The sequence below is a fragment of the Pagrus major genome, chromosome 6 (genome assembly GCF_040436345.1).
Source record: "Pagrus major chromosome 6, Pma_NU_1.0".
Taxonomy (NCBI): domain Eukaryota; kingdom Metazoa; phylum Chordata; class Actinopteri; order Spariformes; family Sparidae; genus Pagrus; species Pagrus major.
The window spans coordinates 16,319,708-16,338,662 of NC_133220.1; the positions used below are offsets into that span (position 1 = coordinate 16,319,708).

The 18,955-nt window shown below is 38.9% G+C and overlaps 1 protein-coding gene across 1 annotated transcript in view; it reads left to right on the forward strand.

Moving 5' to 3' along the window:
- Nucleotides 1-4,400: 4,400 nt before the first annotated feature.
- The window catches only part of kaznb (kazrin, periplakin interacting protein b), a 98,188-nt gene continuing 83,633 nt past the window's right edge, over nucleotides 4,401-18,955 (forward strand). The window contains exon 1 of the mRNA XM_073468463.1: nucleotides 4,401-4,442. Within this exon, the coding sequence (XP_073324564.1) occupies nucleotides 4,407-4,442 (36 nt within the window). The 5' untranslated portion in view covers nucleotides 4,401-4,406. The remainder of the gene's footprint in view (nucleotides 4,443-18,955) is intronic.

Below are 18,955 nucleotides of genomic sequence, written 5' to 3' on the forward strand. Positions count from 1 at the left end.
AAAAGTCATCTAATTCATATTTCTTTTCTCTAGTCTTTATTTGCATGTATTTGGTAATGAGGTAATCCAAAAGTAATGGAATGTAATCAAGTTACATTACTTTATTATTGTGATACTTGGATTAATGTCTGACTATATTCTTTAACAGGTAATTGTATCAAAGCACATTTTTAAAGTAGCCCTCCCAATTGTGGCAGCAGCCAGTTTCAACCGTAGGTGCTGATGGAGAGCAAACCATTTGTTGACATTTATTTGCTAACATTTCTTGGTGCAAGCTATTTTACAGACATTTTCTAACAAATCATGCTTTTAAAATGTATTGTATGTCTGTCTACCTGCTACTGTCACAAGTGAATTTCCCCGATGTGGGATGAATAAAAGTCTAAAGGTGATGAGGACATGTCTCTGGTGTAAATGACACCTATGTTTAATGGTATAGTATGTCGATTTTTTTTTTCAACTCACCCACTGGCAGATGCAGATATACAATGCTTTTCAAATTGTACATAATGAAAGTGTCATTTTTAACAACTTTATTAGCTGAAACTGATGATGTACCAATATCATTGTGCACCCCTAGTAAGAACAGTTTTAAAGTTACTGAATAAGAGAAACAAACATCGAAGCCTCGTCTCTAGAGCATTAATGAAAATATCTTTCTCAATAATCTAAATTCTCATCAACATTCCTCCCCTGGCTTCTTCTCTGTATTATTAAAACACTCAAGTTCACAAACGGTCAGCTCCAGCAGGCCATTTTGAATTCCTACACCGGCTATTGTATCTGATCAGCGATGTGAAAACAAGATTTGACATTTCCTTACTTGCATAATCAGCAGAGGACCGATCATTCCTATGCTGCTGCCTCATCTGGTTTTCTCCAACCAGAAGAATATTAAACATGCAGGTGGTGGTGGTGGTGGAGACTTGCAGATGCACACCTCACAGCTGTCTAACATTGATCAACCATGTCAGCAGCTGAGAGTTTCAGCATTTGTTGTTATTTCATGAATGAGTTCAATCAGTTATTACAATAAATTCAACATGATGCATTGTGTCTGTCTGATGCTTTATGGGTTTGATCATTATATGATGTGTTGACACATTCATAGTGGGCAAAGTAACATTACTTTTATAGAAAGCCACCTGTCTCCTCCATCATGCATCACAGTGTGCTACAGAATACATTAAATAAAAAATGAAAGTGGAGCAGAGAGGAGAGGTGGGTGTGTCTGTTCTCCCAGTTTGACAGCATGTCATTTTCTGCAGCAGCGTGCCATTATGCTGACGTGTTTGGCCGTCTTCGGGTCAGATAGGTACACCTTGTAAATGTTGAATGTGAAATTAGAATCCAATCGTCAACCTCTGCCGTAAACATTTTATTTCCCCCGCTCCACCCACCCTGGCGCTGATTTGATGTACGGCGTGCTGCCTGCAGGGCCGCAGTGTGCTCGTAAACATGCCTCTTTTTGCCGTGCTGCTGCAGTTCAAGAGAAGGCTGCAAGGTGTGGCCATAAATCTTTGATCATTCTGCCAAAAAGTCGACCTTGGCTGTCGTCCGTGAGTCACACGTCACCTCAGTCGCTCTGTCACTCTCAGCCCTGAACTGACCTCTTGGCCTGCTCGTCGGTAGGTGTTTGAGAAAGTGATGGTTGACTTGGAGCAGGTGTCCTGACCTCCTTCAAACATGCTCTCTCTGTAATGTTGGCACAGTTGGCCCACTGGCAGAAAATTAATCAACTGATGGATTTGATTTATCAGACAAAATATACCAACCATTTGCTGGTTGCAGCTTCTCAAATAGGAGGATTTGTTGCTTTTCTCTGTTATATAGCATTTTAAATATAATATATTTGGGTTTTTGTCTGATTTGAAGACGTCAGCTGTCTCTGTTCACTCTTTTTAGACACTGCATATATTAAACACTTAAAAGTTAACACATCACATCAACGAATCATTGAAGTCTACACTGTCTGACTGGCATCATCATAATCACTGTGTTCTGTATTTGCTTTTCCCAAATCTTTATTGAAGCTAGGGCTGTAATGGTATCACATTTTCACAACACGATTATCGTGGCCTCATGATATCTACAGAAAATTAGTCAGATTGATCTTTTATGGAATCCAAAAAAACTCCCAAGGTGCAGGTAGAGTATCTCGCTTTCGTCTGTCATCTCCTCTGACAGTAGCAACACACTGTGGCAGTAGTTAACTGGCTAGTTATCGCATCTTCTTCCTTTTTCCATGTAATGGCCGGTGGTTACCACATTGAGGTGCATTACCACCACCTACTGTGACAAAACGAAAACACAAAGAATATCAATATTTCATCTTTAAATATGACAATTATCATCAATACACTGAGTGAAATTGTCAGACCAAAGACCATGTGTTTTCATGGCTGCACCATTCTAATGGAAATGTTATCTTCATTTTATACACAATTCAACACGTCATTATTGACTTCTTTGACAACTTGAACACTGATAAGTGTCTCACAGTTTGCCTCAATCATTGAAACATTACCAGTTGAATATGAATGTTTTCATGAATATCTTTGTCATTGTTATCAGTCATTTGACAGCAATGTGTTTTATGATGTAACTGAATGCAACCTCTACTTGTCACACTTATTACTTGTATCCCTGCAAACAGCACTTATACAAAAGTGAGCATGCTCGCAGTGAGTTTTGCCTGTGTACCCTTGTAAAAATGAAGGGTACTAATAGGAATCGACTAATTGCACTTATTTGGCTCTGATGCAGCCGCCTCTCTCTGTCTGTAGTCTACAGGCTTTGGTCTCACTTAAGGTGGAGCTCATTTTAATTACTTTATAGTGCTGGTACCTTAATATATGATAATACATTATAATCATTCATTATAGTTGATCTTGTTGTTGTTCTGTGTTCTGCTGGGAGCCGGCTGTTAGATTATGTTAGTGGACTCTTTTCCAAATAGAACATTAGGTACTGTTGCTCTAGAGACACATCCTTTGGACTGTCGTGGAAAATCCAACCCGAATCCTTCACAAAAAAATCCACAGTCCAGCAGCATTAAACAACTTAAACAAATCATCGACAGGCTTGTTTAGACAACTGGGGCGGGGAAGGTCTCATTTTTCACATCACGTTACAATCTGCTTACATATGGCCAATAAAAAAGTGAATAATACATGTAAATTGCTACGAATTGTCACATAGGGCCCCTTTAATAGTATGAATCTGCAAAAGTAACTAGTTACTAAAGTTATCAAATAAATGCAGTTGAGCAAAAAGTACAATATTTGCCTCCAAAATGTAGTTAATTGGAAGTATGTATAGTAAGATGTAAAAAATGGAATATACTATAGTAAAGTACTATAGTAAAGTACAAGTACCTCAAGATTTTACTTAAGTGCAGTACCTGAGTAGATTGTACTTAGTTACATTTCATCACTGGTTGATCTAAACTTTGGAACTAGGGTTTTTTTTTTTACAGCAAATGTGTATCGGTTATTGGTCTCCTTGATTACTAATAATCAGTTTCAGTATTGTTCCTGATAAACCATATTGGTCGATCCCTAGTTTCTATCAACCAATCAATTAAAAACTTGAACTAGAATTTAAGAGAAATGTCTGTGTGTTTGACACCTTGTGTTGAGCTGAGTAATTTCCGGCCCACTGCTGCTTGTTTTCAGCTGGAAAAAGAATCCAAAGAAGAATCGATCATGTAAATAACTGTAAGCTGCATGTTATTTATTAGTATTTGTTTCCACGTCTGCTGGGCTTCTCTGACAAAATGCTCTTCTATCACCTGCTGGCTTGGTATGCATCAGTGAAATGTTTCAGCATTGATCAGATATTTCTACATTACCACCCACAGGCTCTGACCTTAATGGAAACCTCTGAGCAAAGTCGAGCTCTAAGAAAACAATTCTGAACTAACTCTGTTAATGTAGTCTCGGAGTGAAAAGAAAAACAGACAGATTTATTACTCAGACTGTCTCCATAGAAATGGATTATGTACAGTAATGGGTTGACTGTGAATGTATTGGTAATGGATTTAGCCTAATGATGCCCCTCTTGTCTAAAAGAGGGATTATTCTGAGGAAGAGAACAATGGACTCGATTATGGCCATGGATGAAGGAAGTCACACAAGTCTGATCCAGAAAATCCCACTAGAGAGGGAAGAATCAAACTCTGGAGCTTCTTGACCTACATGGCAGGAGAGGAAATCATAGAACAACTATTGTGAATGCTTCTGTATGTTTTCACTAACCCAGGACTCTTTACTTCCTTTGCAGCGGTCCAGTCTCTCAACAACCTGAACGACCAGATTGCTCAGTTCATGGTGACCAGACCTTGTAGCCTGACCGACGACGACGAAGCCTTCATCCCTGGAGAGAGGGACACCTTGAGGAAGTCCATGACTCTGATGAGACACCTGCTCGTGGATGCTCAGGTACAGCCTCTGCACTCTCAACAAAGTTGCTTGGTGGAGGCTTGTTCCTCTGTTGAAGATCATTTTTAGAAAGAAACTACAAACAGTGTTCAGCCCAGAGAAGAAATATTACAGTACTGTTGCTGGGACAGATGACTAATCACTGATCAGAGACTTCCAGAGGCACACAGCAGGACACTAAGTATTACAAGAGGAATTTCTCCCAATTATCTCGACCTACAAGCAGGTTTTACTCATACAGACAGCACACTGACTGCTCAGTGCGTTCCGGTTTAGGGTTTTTTTCAATTACTTTTCAGTTTCTAAGACACATGATAGAATGAATTCAGTTTTTATTATAATGCCATGCATACAACTATGCACAGCTCATGTGGGCTCCCAAGACACCATAAATGCATTAAGGCATCAAAGGGTTAGGTATACATTTTCAGACAATACGATAAAAAACTTTAAAAATAGAAAACTAATCAATGAAAATTTCATAGTAACACTAACCCAAACCCTAACGCTTAGTAGGGTGGCAAAATAGGGTTAAAAAAAAGCATGTTGCAGTTATTTTGACAAATATTACAATATCAAAGTCAGTGCATCTCTCCAGCACTACAGTTTTTAATACATTATAATCCTGTTTTGTCACAAAATGTACTTTTATAAAAAAAAAAAAAGAATGCAGCTTCTGGAAATTTGGATATCGCACTTGGCCATATTGCAATTTTGATAATGTTTCAATTAACTGTGCAGCCCTAACACTTACTATATACTACTGGAGAAATCACATGGATTACTCACTGGAGTAAGCATTAGTTAAATCAGCTTTTCAGGCTTTTGCTACAAAATCAGTAAATTGAAAGGAGACATATTCTGCTCATTTTCAGTTTCATAATTTCATTTTGGGTCACTACTAGAATAGGTTTACATGCTTTAATGCTTAAAAAAGGTATCAGTTTTCTCATACTGTCCAATGCTGCAGATCTGTATTGCCCCTCCGTCTCTAAGGCCCCCCTCCTGAATACCCAGTCTCCTCTGATTGGTCAGCTCACACATGCCTGACCCAGCACCGCTAACAACAACAAAGCAGCTGTGCTAAATTAATTCTTACTTGCCAAAGTAGCTCCTAGGCATAAATTCTGCAAATGTGTGACTCAGTGATGTAGTGTGATGTCACAAAGTCACTGAATTGAAGGTGGTACTACTGACGAGGTGTTTTTAGGAACAGTGTATTCTGTGGGAAGGAGGAGCTTCTGTTGGTGCGGACTTTGACCTTTTTAACTTTCAAGATCTTTTACATGCACAAGATCCTAAATAAAACACTGAAGGAAAGGGGGGAAAAAAACATCAAAGTTAAACAACCTCTACCACTTTTGACCATCTGTATACAAGAATGTGTGCACTAAACTATACCTGATTGGAAAAATTTGCCACTTTCACAACATTTGATTCAAATAATCCATGCTGTTGCCAATGCAGCATGCTTTTTCCCACAGCACATCAGTGTGACTTCTGCTCAAGGCTAAATCTAGTGTGTTCATGAAACATTTACCCTCAGCCAACAGCTCAACCAGTGCAAGGCTTACATTTTTTTCTCCTCAATAAAAATAAAGCAAAGCAATAAAATCTTTTCCTCTTTCTCCTCTGCTTCACTAGAAGATAATTCATCCTTATTATGTTGCGACCATTTGTCCTTTTATTCATATTACTTCTACATTTTGATGAATGTCTGATGAATCTTGACACGGTGATGCATTTGGGTCATCCATTAGCACCATCATGATGGATACAGTGTCCCCCCGCCATTCTCCTGGAGATATTTTCTCCGACACAGTGTCATTGATTAAAGGGAAGGTAATTCAAGAAAAGGCCATTGCTTTCACCTCGGCTCAGCCGTATGCAAGCTGGAGTGAAAGATTGTTAGCCCGCGGTCAGTTTTTTTCTGTTAGTTGGGAATATAGCATTGGGAGGTGATGGATGAGTGGGAACCTCAGCCGCGGATGGAGTGCCGATTATCTCCCCGAGAAGTTGTACCAAAAAAAAAGTTTTGCCGGTAGTTCAATGTTAAGTGAAGCGCTCAGACACCAGTCAGCATGACAGATCTCTCTGCCTGTTGGCCTTGATCATGTCAGACGGTACACCCAAAACCTTTACATGCAGTTTTTTTTCATCAGAAGGAGCGTCAAGTGGAGGGCTCTGTCAGCTGGGAGCATGTAGCTCTGAACTGTCAGAGGACAAAACAGATTAACACAGGGTACTGACGTATGACTGACAGCTGCTGTGGCGATATGTTTGTTTACTCAGAGGCCACAACAACTCCAAAAAAGAGATTGTCCGTCCAAAATAGCCTGGTCCTTTTTGGATCTCGTGGTAAAGTCTGTTCGCCCATGAATGCTGTTTCCCTCCTCTACAAACAGTGTTTGGTGCATAGCTGGCCTGGGTTAATGCTTTGGTAAAGTCATGGTTAGGTTTTGAAGAGATAACTGGTTAGGGTTGTGAAGGACGTTAGAAATCTAACGAAAATAACTGGCTGGTGTCAGGGTTAAGGTGAGGGGAAACACAAATCGATGGAGAAGCAGACTTGGACACAACACTTTGCTAAACTAAGATGCGAAGAAGTTTTTACACTTTTTAACCTTTTATCTCTCTTCACTCTTCCCATTTTTAGCCAGTGCTGACTGCAGATCTCGCTGGTTAAAATGGAAAACATCGCTGGTGTATCTATTTAATTCCTGAACAGCTGAACTGAAATATTTGGCTGGTTGGTACACAGACCCAAATTGACTATTGGGGGGAACTGAAATAAGTCCTGCTGTCCTGCCCAACTGACAGGTCAGCTTTGTAAAATTTAAAAAAAGACAAAAAGGGTTAGGGTAAAAAGAGGGTAAAACATGGGACAGCTACAGTCAGGTAGAACTGTCTGTAACCACCCCTCCGGCCTTAATATGATAGTTCGATCTCCACCTGTTATCACACTTGAATGTTCACATGCATCAACACGGCGTTCAGTCAATGCGTGGTAGTGATGGGAATTCTGGCTCTTTGGGGCCAGCTCATTTGGCTCAGTTCAACATAAAGAACCGTCTCTTTTTGGCTCCCAAACCCAAATCGCATTCAGTGCCACTTCTGGCTTCTACAATTCAGATAAATTTAGTAATGTATCGACTGATTGATGGGTATGTGTACACATCACTTAAATTATTCCATAATTATACTTAACCATATAATTTCCAGCATACCGATATTCTGCATCATGTTTGGTACAAAAACCTAAAAAAATGTAAAAACATTAAACACTATTATGTTTCATTTATATTGAACTATGTTTTGTATGTTGGCAACCAGCTCAACAAATCATACAACCACCTGCATTAAAAGCAGAAAAGCCCTCAAGGATAGCGCAGCTGGATGCTGCAAAATTACAGATACTGTGTCTTACCAAGCAATCAGGGACATGGTTAGTGTTTGATGAAATAGCTGCATGCTAGCAACATTTGGTATTACCATGAGTCCTTAGTGATCTGATCACAAGTGGACAGCTTTAGGTCCATCAATTCACGCCTGGCATTAACACTGTGTGACCAGATATCACTTCCCCGCTCTATATGCAAATATACACCTACATCGCCGGAACAAGCGGATAAAACATTTTTTACACAAAAAAGGATCTATATTCATGTATGTCATCTGCCGTATTAACAAGTCGGTCCAAATATTTAAGAATGTGTTGTCGTTTCACAATGTTTATAGTTTATATATTTCTACTAACCTAAATACTCCTGAGATTTATGCTTTTTTCAAAGGAGCCCAGGGAACTTCTCCATGTAGGACAAATATGTAGCCTTGCTGCTTATTGTATTTGTAAAATTTTACATGTTTATGTCCAAATTTGGGGTTCAGTATCTTGCTCAAGGATACTTCAACATGCCTGGGATTAGAACCAGCAACCTTTCAATTACTGGACGACCTGCTCTACCTCCTGAGCTACAGGTCATCAATTCATCATGTCAAAAGTCATATTACTCACAATCAGTTACTGCTGCTTACCAGCTTTCACAATACAGGCTACTTAACACTGTAATCAAGTTTGTCAACCCACTTCGCTGTTTTACTGCTTACATAAACATATCTGTAAAAAATAACTAACAATGGATTGACAATTCTGTACACAACTTTGGCCAGTTCACATTATCAAACTATCATGACAAACCATTTACAGTTTTAATGTGACGCTACCTGATCACAGGTATTAATTTCATATCTATATTTTTCATTATTAAAAGCAGCTCACGTACTATCAGAGACAAAAAAAGTCATGGATTATGGGTTGAATGCACAAGGATGAATATATTTTAATTATCACCAAATAACTGGCCAAACAAAATGAGGCGCTTTCTTTTACTGTTAATTAGCTGTGATTTAATCACATGCGTGTTCAAACACAAGACAGTTTTTAATGATAAATAACCAATATTCATCATGTGAATCCTTGCATGCACACAACAGCAGCAGATATGCAAAGACTGCAGCACTAACAAGAGCACTGATGTGCCCATGATGTGATCTAACCTGATCCATTTTATTTTTGTATAAATCCTTTTGACACTAGTATTGATACTCAGAACAAGACTTCATATCAGTTGTATCAATACATATTTTGTCATTCAATCTGGAGGACTTGATGTTTTTGCCTTCTCACACAACAAAAGCTGCTTAGAGACCTTTGAGCTTCAGTTCTTTATCGCTGTACTTACTTGTAAATGTTGAAAGTTAAACCTAATTGGACAGAATAGGGAATTTGAAAGGATTCAGAGTCAATAAGCGGATTTGATGCTGGATTCAGATTCAATACTCCATCCCATGTCTCTGTACGTAATTCACCTTATCTGTGCTGCAGGATTGAGCTTTCAGGCTCCTTATCATCGCTCAGGCTGCAAAATAATTGTGGCCAGATTTCAGATTTCTTTGTTCTCTGAGTCTCAGAGGTCAGAGTCAAGTGCGAGCTCATCCCACATGAGGAGCTCGGCTCATCCAGAGGTTTTTGCATTCATGGAGAGTCTCCACTGTCAGATGGAATATGAAATTAGTCCAGCCCTCTGTCTGTTCTACTCTTTTAATGTCTGGTCTCAAAGTGCCTGCTATTCTCTGTGCAGGCAAATTACCACAACGCTCTGATGTCCAATATTTAACTTGGTGCTGCCAGTGGTGAGGCTTTTAGAGATGATCAGAAAGAATAATGAACTCTCTGAGGCTTATTGTCGGTAAAGAAACATTGATGTTTTGAATGTGTATCTTTTGGAAACATTTTCTGTTTTAGTTTGTAGAAGTCAGCGTTAAAACATCATCAGATGAATTCAGCATTCAAATTTCAAGTCCATGGCCACTAAAGGCAGAAAATTAATTTAGAGGGGATTTGAATAGTTTCTCTTTGAATGCTGTCCCAGAATTGATTGCCTCATTTGTCACTTGCACAGATGAATTATTTATGTCCCCATTGCTGTGCTGGGGTGACTAATCAAATGCATTTCAGTGGGTGTGGAAGCTGTGAATTGATGTAGTGGAACATTGCACTGCATTAGCAACTTTGGTCCAGGAGTCAGCGGAGCTACAATAGCGACCTGATGATGGTGTGACAGAGGAGACGTCGCTCACCCTATCTTTAAAAATGCACAAGAAATAGGTGTCAACCTGAGAGAAAGGTTCAGTTCAGAGCAAATACTCAGCTCAGTCACCTCAGAAACTCTAAGTTTGTACAAATAGAAGCACTTTACCTGAGCACCTGTGAGATTAAAAGGCTGTAGGAGAGTATAACTGATTGGTCCATTGTAGGCCGGATGTTCCATTCATCTGCAGACTCCTTTCACCTCTTTTCTTCCTGTTTTTATCACCTTTTACTGTTTAAATCAAGTGAGAACACGCTTCATGGCCTTGCTAATACTGTGGCTGTTAATGATGGTCCCTCAGCCACAACCTGATAATGTCGTGTTGGTGTTGCTTCTGGAACATCGTAATTAATGTTGCTCCAAGACCTTCGTTGCAACTGACAATCACGTCTTTTTGAATATCATAACCTTGCGGTATGTATTTTTGTTGCCTAAAACTAAGCAAACTACGACTTAAAACGGAAGAAAAAGAGATGGCAAGTAATAAGTGAAATCCTAAACCTATCTCATTTGGCTAACAGCAAGCTCCAGGGGCAGACTGTGTCCCTTGTTCATAAGTTGAAACTATTGTCCTGGAACATTATGTTCTAAGAACAAGACAATTGTGGTGAAATCAGATACACCGGTCCACCACTTTGTTCCTGGCTGAAATATCTCAACAACTATTGGATAAATTGCCATTACAATTTGTGAACAGACATTTATGGTCCCCAGATGACCTGTACCCTATTGATTGGTGATCTAGCATTATTATGAGACTTTTTTTTTTAACTTAGAGTTTATTGCAGTTTCAGAATTTAAACAATCATTCCGGCTTTTTTTTCCATTTTTAAACAAATAATACTAATAATAATAATAATAGAAAGTGGTATGGGTGTTTGTAAATGCACAAAGAGGAAGAATTAAATGGAGTGACAAAGATACATCCTCGATTCAGAATGTTTAGAGGGATTCAGATCACCTCACTGTATGAGTATTTATTAACTAGTGTAAGGCTATAAATATATCTTTTTCGGATCTTAAGGAATATGTTATTTGTTCCATCTTGTAAATTTCCCATAACTTCTCAGTCCATTTATTGTATGTTGGGAGGTCAAGTTTTAACCACGTAATTGTGATGCAATTAATTGCTGCTGATAGCAATATTTGTAAAATATATTTTTTAGCTCTCCTATCAATGTCTTTCAGGTTTCACTTTCAGCAAGCAAGACCAGCCTTATAACATGAAAGTCAGTCCCTGAGCTACTAAGTGAGTGATGAAGTTACAGCATTGGTTGGTCGTGTGTTTGAGTTTCCTCTTTGGCCTTTGCTCTTTCAAATTGAATAGATGTTAATGTTAGTATGTACTGTTACTCCAGATTCTATGAGTATAGACGCAGCCCTCTGAGGTTGTCGCTAGTGGGTGCCGCCAGCAGATCATCTACTAGATGGGTGGCTGTAACATTTGGTACACGTTCAGTAGCTGGTGATTATTCACAGAGGTATTGTAAGAACTGGATACTGGACTCCAAAATGGCGCCTATTTGTTTGACTTTGCATCTTCCTGGCTCTGCCTGCTCTGTGAAAATATAAACATTAATAATTGACCTTGTTTGCAGTTCCTGGCGTCCTGTAAGTTCTACTCATGTCATGATGGTGCTCTATAGGGAATCTTCTTTTTGGGCCATAAGGGATTTTTTTCGTTGCCACTGTGGCAGTGCCTCATTCATACCTACATGCTAGACTAAGATGGTGCTACAGATGAACATGTTAACTATGTCATTTTGAGCATGTTGGTGTTTGCATTTCATTTAAAGCAGTTCTGTATCTAACTACAGCCTCGAAGAAGGCACTAGCACAACTGTAAAGGAACTCTTGTTATCAACTTTTACTGTAAAACTTAAATTTCCAGGGTTTAAGTCAAGTGAAAACCTAGCTTGTTTATTTATATTAACAATTATAATTTATACAGCACACTTCATACTCTGACAGTTTATCGTTTCCCCCTGCTTTGCAGCCTCACAGTCTCAGAGAGGCCTAATCCTTAAGTAGAGTCCCTGGGTTTAAAAGAAAGCTCAGAAACCTATGAGCATAGTAGTGAAACTAAAAAGTTTTGTATGAGCCAGAAATCATAGCTGATTGAGAGTGGTAAGCTGCCAGTTTACTCATTTCAATTACTATGTTGGCAGATCTACCTTAATTCATTATTGACCAAAGAAGAATTAAAAGAGCAATATGAGCCTGAGCCCAAAGTAAAATAGATTTGGAGGCTACATTAATGATTCTGTGAGGTTTGGGTTGTCCTTCAGTTGTTAGTGAGAGAATGGATCAGTTCAGATCTGGTTCATAATGAACCAAACTATTTGACACAGAGATAGAGAAGCAGAGAACAAGATATAGTCAGAGACAAAGGTGGCCCAGGGATTGAGGGAGAAATGTAGCCCTCTCCTGAAATTGATCCATGATTTCTGTTATTTCTGTTCAGACATTTTGAGTCTCAATGCCTGAGATCCTCTTTATGTGCAGCCGTCTTTGTTCTGTAAGTATCTTTGGCTGTTTGAACACGAGTGAACAGCTATTACCTGAACGTGATGGCGCAAACCACAGCTTTCATCTCAGGCCTCAATTTGACTCTTTTTTTCCCCTTCTTTTACCCTATTGTATGGAAATCAGTCCGGCCCTCATCCTTTGCATCTATTCCAGTGTGACATCCTTTGTGTTAGAGTGCGAGCTGTAGTGGGCTGGACTTCAAAGAGCTGGGGTTGCTCTTTTCTAACAACTGCACTTTGAGCCAGAAGTCATCTCTCACCAGTTTTTCCACATTTCTACCCACTCAGAAACACCAAGGGAACAAAAAAGATTAATGGCTACACATAAAAATGACCATATTGGAGTTGACTGCGGGAAGATTTTAAAACACGTCCGTCACAGCTGATGATTAGGCAGACCTGAGTATGGGGATAAAATGACAGTGCAGATTTATATTTCCTGATATGGCATGACAGATGAGATTGTTTTTCAAATGCCATGAGACAGACACATTCATTTTTGTGTTGTTCCCAGACCCCGTCACATCATTATACACACACTGTAATCTCTCATTCAATCAAACAAATGCTATTTCTGCAAATAAAAGAGGTATCGCTCACTGTGGATGTTTTTTAAGATGACAATATGGCCTCCGTCAGATGAAATGACGCATGCCAGATTGTGAGACTTCATCATTCTTTCAGCCTCTCCAGAAACCATCTGTTGATGCAGTTCTGGATGTTTAAGTCTGGCGTGTTGGCATGTTTCTATGGAAACCCGCGAGCGCTGTCACAAAGCTGATCTGGATCACTACACGCATCTTCCTGCAGATCAAAGGTGTTCACCTCAATTTCAGTGGGGGTTTGGGTGATATGAAAGGGCCTCCTCTCCCTGTCAGTCTCCTCTTGAGTGACAGACACTGTTTGTACTCTTTGCAGCCCTTTTGTTGTGGGGTTGTTTGTGTCTAGCTGATGTGGATAAGTGTCTAGGATTGGTTTGCTTACGCGGGAGAGACGGCTACGTGTCCTCCTGTGACTTTGTCTGCCAACCACAGAAAGCTTAAAGTTCCTGGAGAGATTTTCACAGCAGATAAGTGAGCCCACCTTCCACTTAGTTCTGTTTTGACTCGTTCGAGAGCAAAGAAAGCGCAAACTCATCTATTAGTCCATTATTTAGCATTCTGCCTCAGGTGAGCTTCCTCGTGGAGTCGCCTCCACAGGACAGAAACCTGAATAATACATGAGAAAACATCAGCTTCTGTGTACACAGCAGACATGAGTGGGGATATTAATGTGACGTACAGCTACTTTTTGTTTCCCTTATCTCAACCTTTTCCACATGTCAGCTCAACCTCCTAAACACAGTTATTCGCCGTCGCCCACCGTGTCTTGTTTACTTTAAAACCTTCTTGCACAAGCCCCCCATCAAAGGCAGAATTTCTGCAGCGAAGCAAAGAGTGTGGAATCAAAGATGGGATACTTGTTATCAAAGCCATTGAGTTCCCTGTTGACCTTAGACAAGATTTAAATGCTCCCTGCCTCCACAGCTTGTGGGGTGGTGCAGGAAATATAAATGACTCTCCCTTCTATCTGATTCCCTGCCAGAAGCAATCGCTGTGAGGAGTCGGGCCAGGTGGGCATCTGGCTTTTTTTTTTAACACACACACTTCCAGGTTCTTTTATTTGACCACAACCTTCACTTGTCCGCTAATAATTTGACTGTTCTTTAGATCTATTAGTTCTCATCTCATTTTTTTTGTGGTCAATATAAAAGGAGACACATTATGCTCATTTTCAGGTTCATAGTTTTATTTTGGGTTACCACCAGAATAGGTTTACGTGCTTTAATGCCCAAAAAACACATCTGTTTTGTCATACTGTCCAGTGCTGCAGCTCTGTATTCCCCCTCTGTCTGAAATGCTCTGTTTAAGCTCCTGTCTCTTTAAGGCCCCCCAATCTGCTCTGATTGGTCTGCTCACACACGCCTGTGTATGCACCGGGCACTGTATCTCCAGTTGGTTGTGTTGTGTTTTCAGCTTCCAGTTAGCTTCACTTCTGTTGTGAATATAAGCATAAATTATGCAAATGTATGACATGGTGATTTAGTGTGATGTCACAAAGTCACAAAATTAAATGTGGGACTACTGATGAGGTGTTTCAGGAGCAGTGTTTCCTGTGGGAGAGAGAAGCTCTTGTTTGGCGTGGACGTTAGGCTTTTTAACTTTAAAGACTGTTTACCCAACAGGAACCTATATAAAACACTGAAGGAGTAGAAAAACGGAAAGAGGAAAAAAACGAAAACACATAATAATAGGTTTCCTTTAATATAATTAGATTGATCAGTTTTTAGCTGGTATTTCTATATGAAATGGCTTGATTGAGAATTTAATCTCTGTAACCAACCAAATATCATTATCTATAGACTGCCTTCCTCTGGTATCCCCTTTAATGTACTGTCAGCTGACACATTAAATTACAATCTGAATCAAAGTTTAAGTTTGACCATAAAGAAATTTAACAATAGAGAAAAGAATAACAGATTAGAATAAGAGCATCAGGGAAAAGAGCCCTTGTAGAGGTAGTGTGAAGCAGCAATTATGTAAATTTTAATCGAATAATAGAAATCATTTTAAAGGAAGAAGCTCTTGTGTGTACAGTAGCGTATGCACCAATTACTGTTGCTATTGTTTTACAACACTTGTTCATTAGAATTTGAAAAATTTAGGATTTTAAGTCTGAATATAAAAATTATGAACATTTTTTTACTTTTTACTAAATATTTATTTTTCTCTCTGGAAATTTTTATTGTTTCACCAATGATAACAAAAACAAAAAACAAAACAAAAAAACTACAAAAATGCAACACATAATACACAGAAACAATACATGAAATCACATCATATGCGTCATAAAACTACTCCCTCTGATGCTAAACCATACAGTGTCACAATCTTGTAATCTGATCATGTAATCTGGAGTAATGCACTCATACAAAGAGGCTATCTGCTCGTAATCCCACTTTGTTAATCAGGCTCAGGAGGTGCAGGGCGTTATAGACCACCAGACCTCAGGATTAGCCCCTTCATTACACCTGTCTCATGGGTCCAGACACAGTGACCCACTGTTCTGCTGCCCTGTGAAGAGTGCGCCATCAGGTGGTCAGTACAAAAACATTGTCTCTCAGGTGAGGTTTGTCTGAATCACTCAGTGTTTTTGTCAGATTTTGGTTTGTAAATAGGAGCAGTGGTTTCCTGTCCGCTATAGTTTTATTCAGGTATCTTTACTTTCACCTCCATTAATTCTGCACAATAAAATCATTATAGTATTTCAAAAGAATTGTTCTTTTACGGTTCCAAGGAGTATAATGCAAAATCAAGTTCCCCTAATGGGGTATTATTTTTGATGATAAAGACTGAAGAGCTTTTGCTGTTGAGACTTTGAAACATTTGTTTAATATATTGGAGTTTTATATTCAATATAAACCATTTAACTGGATGTAAACAGAATTTTAACAAAAATACAAAAAAGAATTTTTTAATTTTATTATAACTTGGAAAATAAAGTAACTTGTTGACAAAAATATCTTCAACAAGTTTACTGTTCTTTTGTATATTATTAATGAGACCACTAACACCAGCATGTGCACTAAATGATAAAGGAAATGTTAACCCAAAAATTAAAATTCAGTCATAATCTACTCACCCTCATGTCGATGGAAAGTCTGGTGAAATTTCATAGTCCTCAAAACATTTCTGGAGTTTTACAGCAAAACAGTGTTGCAGCATTCTCCTAAACAACTGAAGTAGATGAGAACATTTTGGCTTTTGCTGAAACACGTTAATCTAAAAGTAGTTCTATATACTACAAGTGTTGCTGGAGCTTTTTGACTTCTTTAGACATTTTTCCCTTCTCTATGCACCTTTGAGATAGGTGAAGCTGTGCCAGAAACCCCTACTCTATAATCCAAGTCTCTGCAAAGAGACAGAGTGCACACTAACGCTTTTAGCATGGCAGCTACAGTGAAGATTTCAGCTTTCTTTCTAAACAATTTGGGATCTCAGGGCTTCCAGAGACCTTGATTATGCTGGACGAGCTATATGGAGCTGTATTTTTTTACATGTCCCCATCTACTTCAGTTGTTTAGGAGATGCTGCAACACTGTCGGCATTGAGGTGAGTAGATAATGACTGAATTTTCATTTTTGGGTGAACCATTCCTTTAAGGCTAGTATTATGGTTCTTGGGTCCAGAGAGGACCATAGTGGGTCTTTTGTGTACCTTTTAAAAATGCACAAGTCATGCAGACACAACAAGGGTGGTAAATGGTCCGCTTCAGATGGCCTGATCTGCTTGTTTTTCTGATCTTTCTGGTTTGCGTTTCTGGTGCTTTTGTGTTTTCTGTTAATCAAAACAACAAACAAACATCCTACTAAAATATTCAATAAGAAATTTCATGGTAATGAGTGTTGATATTGTGAAAGAAGACAGAGTGAGGCCAATTGCTGACAATAGAATCAACAAATGACATTTGATTCCAGCAAATTCTCAAGAAATTCAGATTTGATAGAAATTGAAAGAATTTGATAGAAACTAGTGAAAATAATTTCATCCTGATGAAAAAAGGACTCTGGAATGTAATATCAGACTAATAGACTGATTAAGATGCAGACACTTGAATTGCAGCGCACACTGAGAAAAAGTGAGTAATATTCCGACGCGACACAAGTCAGCTTCATTTACTTTATATTCTCATCGTAGCAATAGTTATTTCTCTGTTTCGCAAAGTCAACACAAGAGGGACTGTAGATAATTAAGTTACCTCTGGCTCTGATACACATTGAATTGTGTGCTACAACAGTGAGCTAACAAAGCCTACACATACTGTATATGATTCACTATGCACAGAGATCCAACACCTTAAAGTGTGTCAGCATTCTCCTCATGTTTAGTTAATTTACATTCAGCTTTCGTTGCATGGTACTGGACTGTATTCTATATCATGTTTCGCTCAGCCCTAATCCACGTGTCTCGCTCAATTTCCCACATTCATGTCATATATTAACACACTTCTGCATCATCTCGTCACTTACTGGGAACAAGAGGGAATGCTAAGTGCATATTTATTAAAAAGATTTACTGTGCAAATGCAGGAAATTGGATCAGAAATGTCAAACACAACCCCTGAAAATGAAAACCCATTTTCAGTATGTTTCCATAAGCCTATTATTAAAAATGGAAGCAGTGGGTTTGATTGTGCTGTGTACGTCTTCTTGTGTAATGAATCATGTTCGTAATGTGCGACTCTGTTCTTTCCCAGCTTCTTTAGTATTCATGAGAATGATTACTATTGCTCTTCTCGACTCTGAATCTACTCTGAATCCTCTTATGCTCTCCTGCGGTTCTTCATGTATGAATTTGTTAGCTGGTTGTGAAGCTTTGCTCTGCCTGGATGCTCCATTTACTGCAGTTTGGTGCTTCGGTGTGAACGTGTTTCCAGGGATCTCAGCTGAAAGCCCATCAGCATGCATAATCATGCACCGTCTAATACCGCTGTTGTCAGATTACTGAATCTTAACATTTTTTTTTACAATTCCCCGGAGAGCATTCTGCTCTGTCATGAATCTTTGTGATTTTTTGGCGAGCAGATGGTATTTTAATGAACTCCACAGAAGATATTTTAATGTGATGCTTGTCCTTTTGCAACCCTGACATAAACTGCCAAGCAGGTGCTTTTGAAAAACGCTATAATTGTTATTCTTTGGAGTCAAGGTGAGGCTTAATATTACTGTTGTGCACTGTAAATCACCCACGGAGTCACACTTGTGGTCTAAATTCACTTCATTTTATTGTTTAAAGATGAATGAAAATGTCACCAACAACATTAGGATCTACTTGAGAAGTGTTTCCTTCCCTGTGTGGCAGCAAACAATGATAGTCATAAAAAATGTATGTCCATTTTTTTTTTTTTTGAGCATCCAGGGTGCTATATATTGTACCGTGTAAATCATTTTTCAGTCTGGACATTTTTATTACAATATTTCATCTTTCCAAAAACCTTCCCAGGTTCCTGCAGAATGAAACTCTACGCAGATTTCCAGTTTGGCCCAAACCAGCTCAATTTTGGCTGTTTACTATAACATGCTAAAGCCTTGTTTGATTTAGAGCATGACTGTTTAGAAGATGTTCCTCCGGTGGAACAATTTGAGAGCTGGTGCTCCAAATGGTTTAAATCCTGCCAGCTCCCTTCCATTCCTTTAGTTTTCTCATTTTTTAAGTAGTTTAGTATCTTTTAGTGTCAGATAAAACTGTGTCAAACATTCAAATCCTGGAATTAAGTCAATGAAGTCCAATTTTAA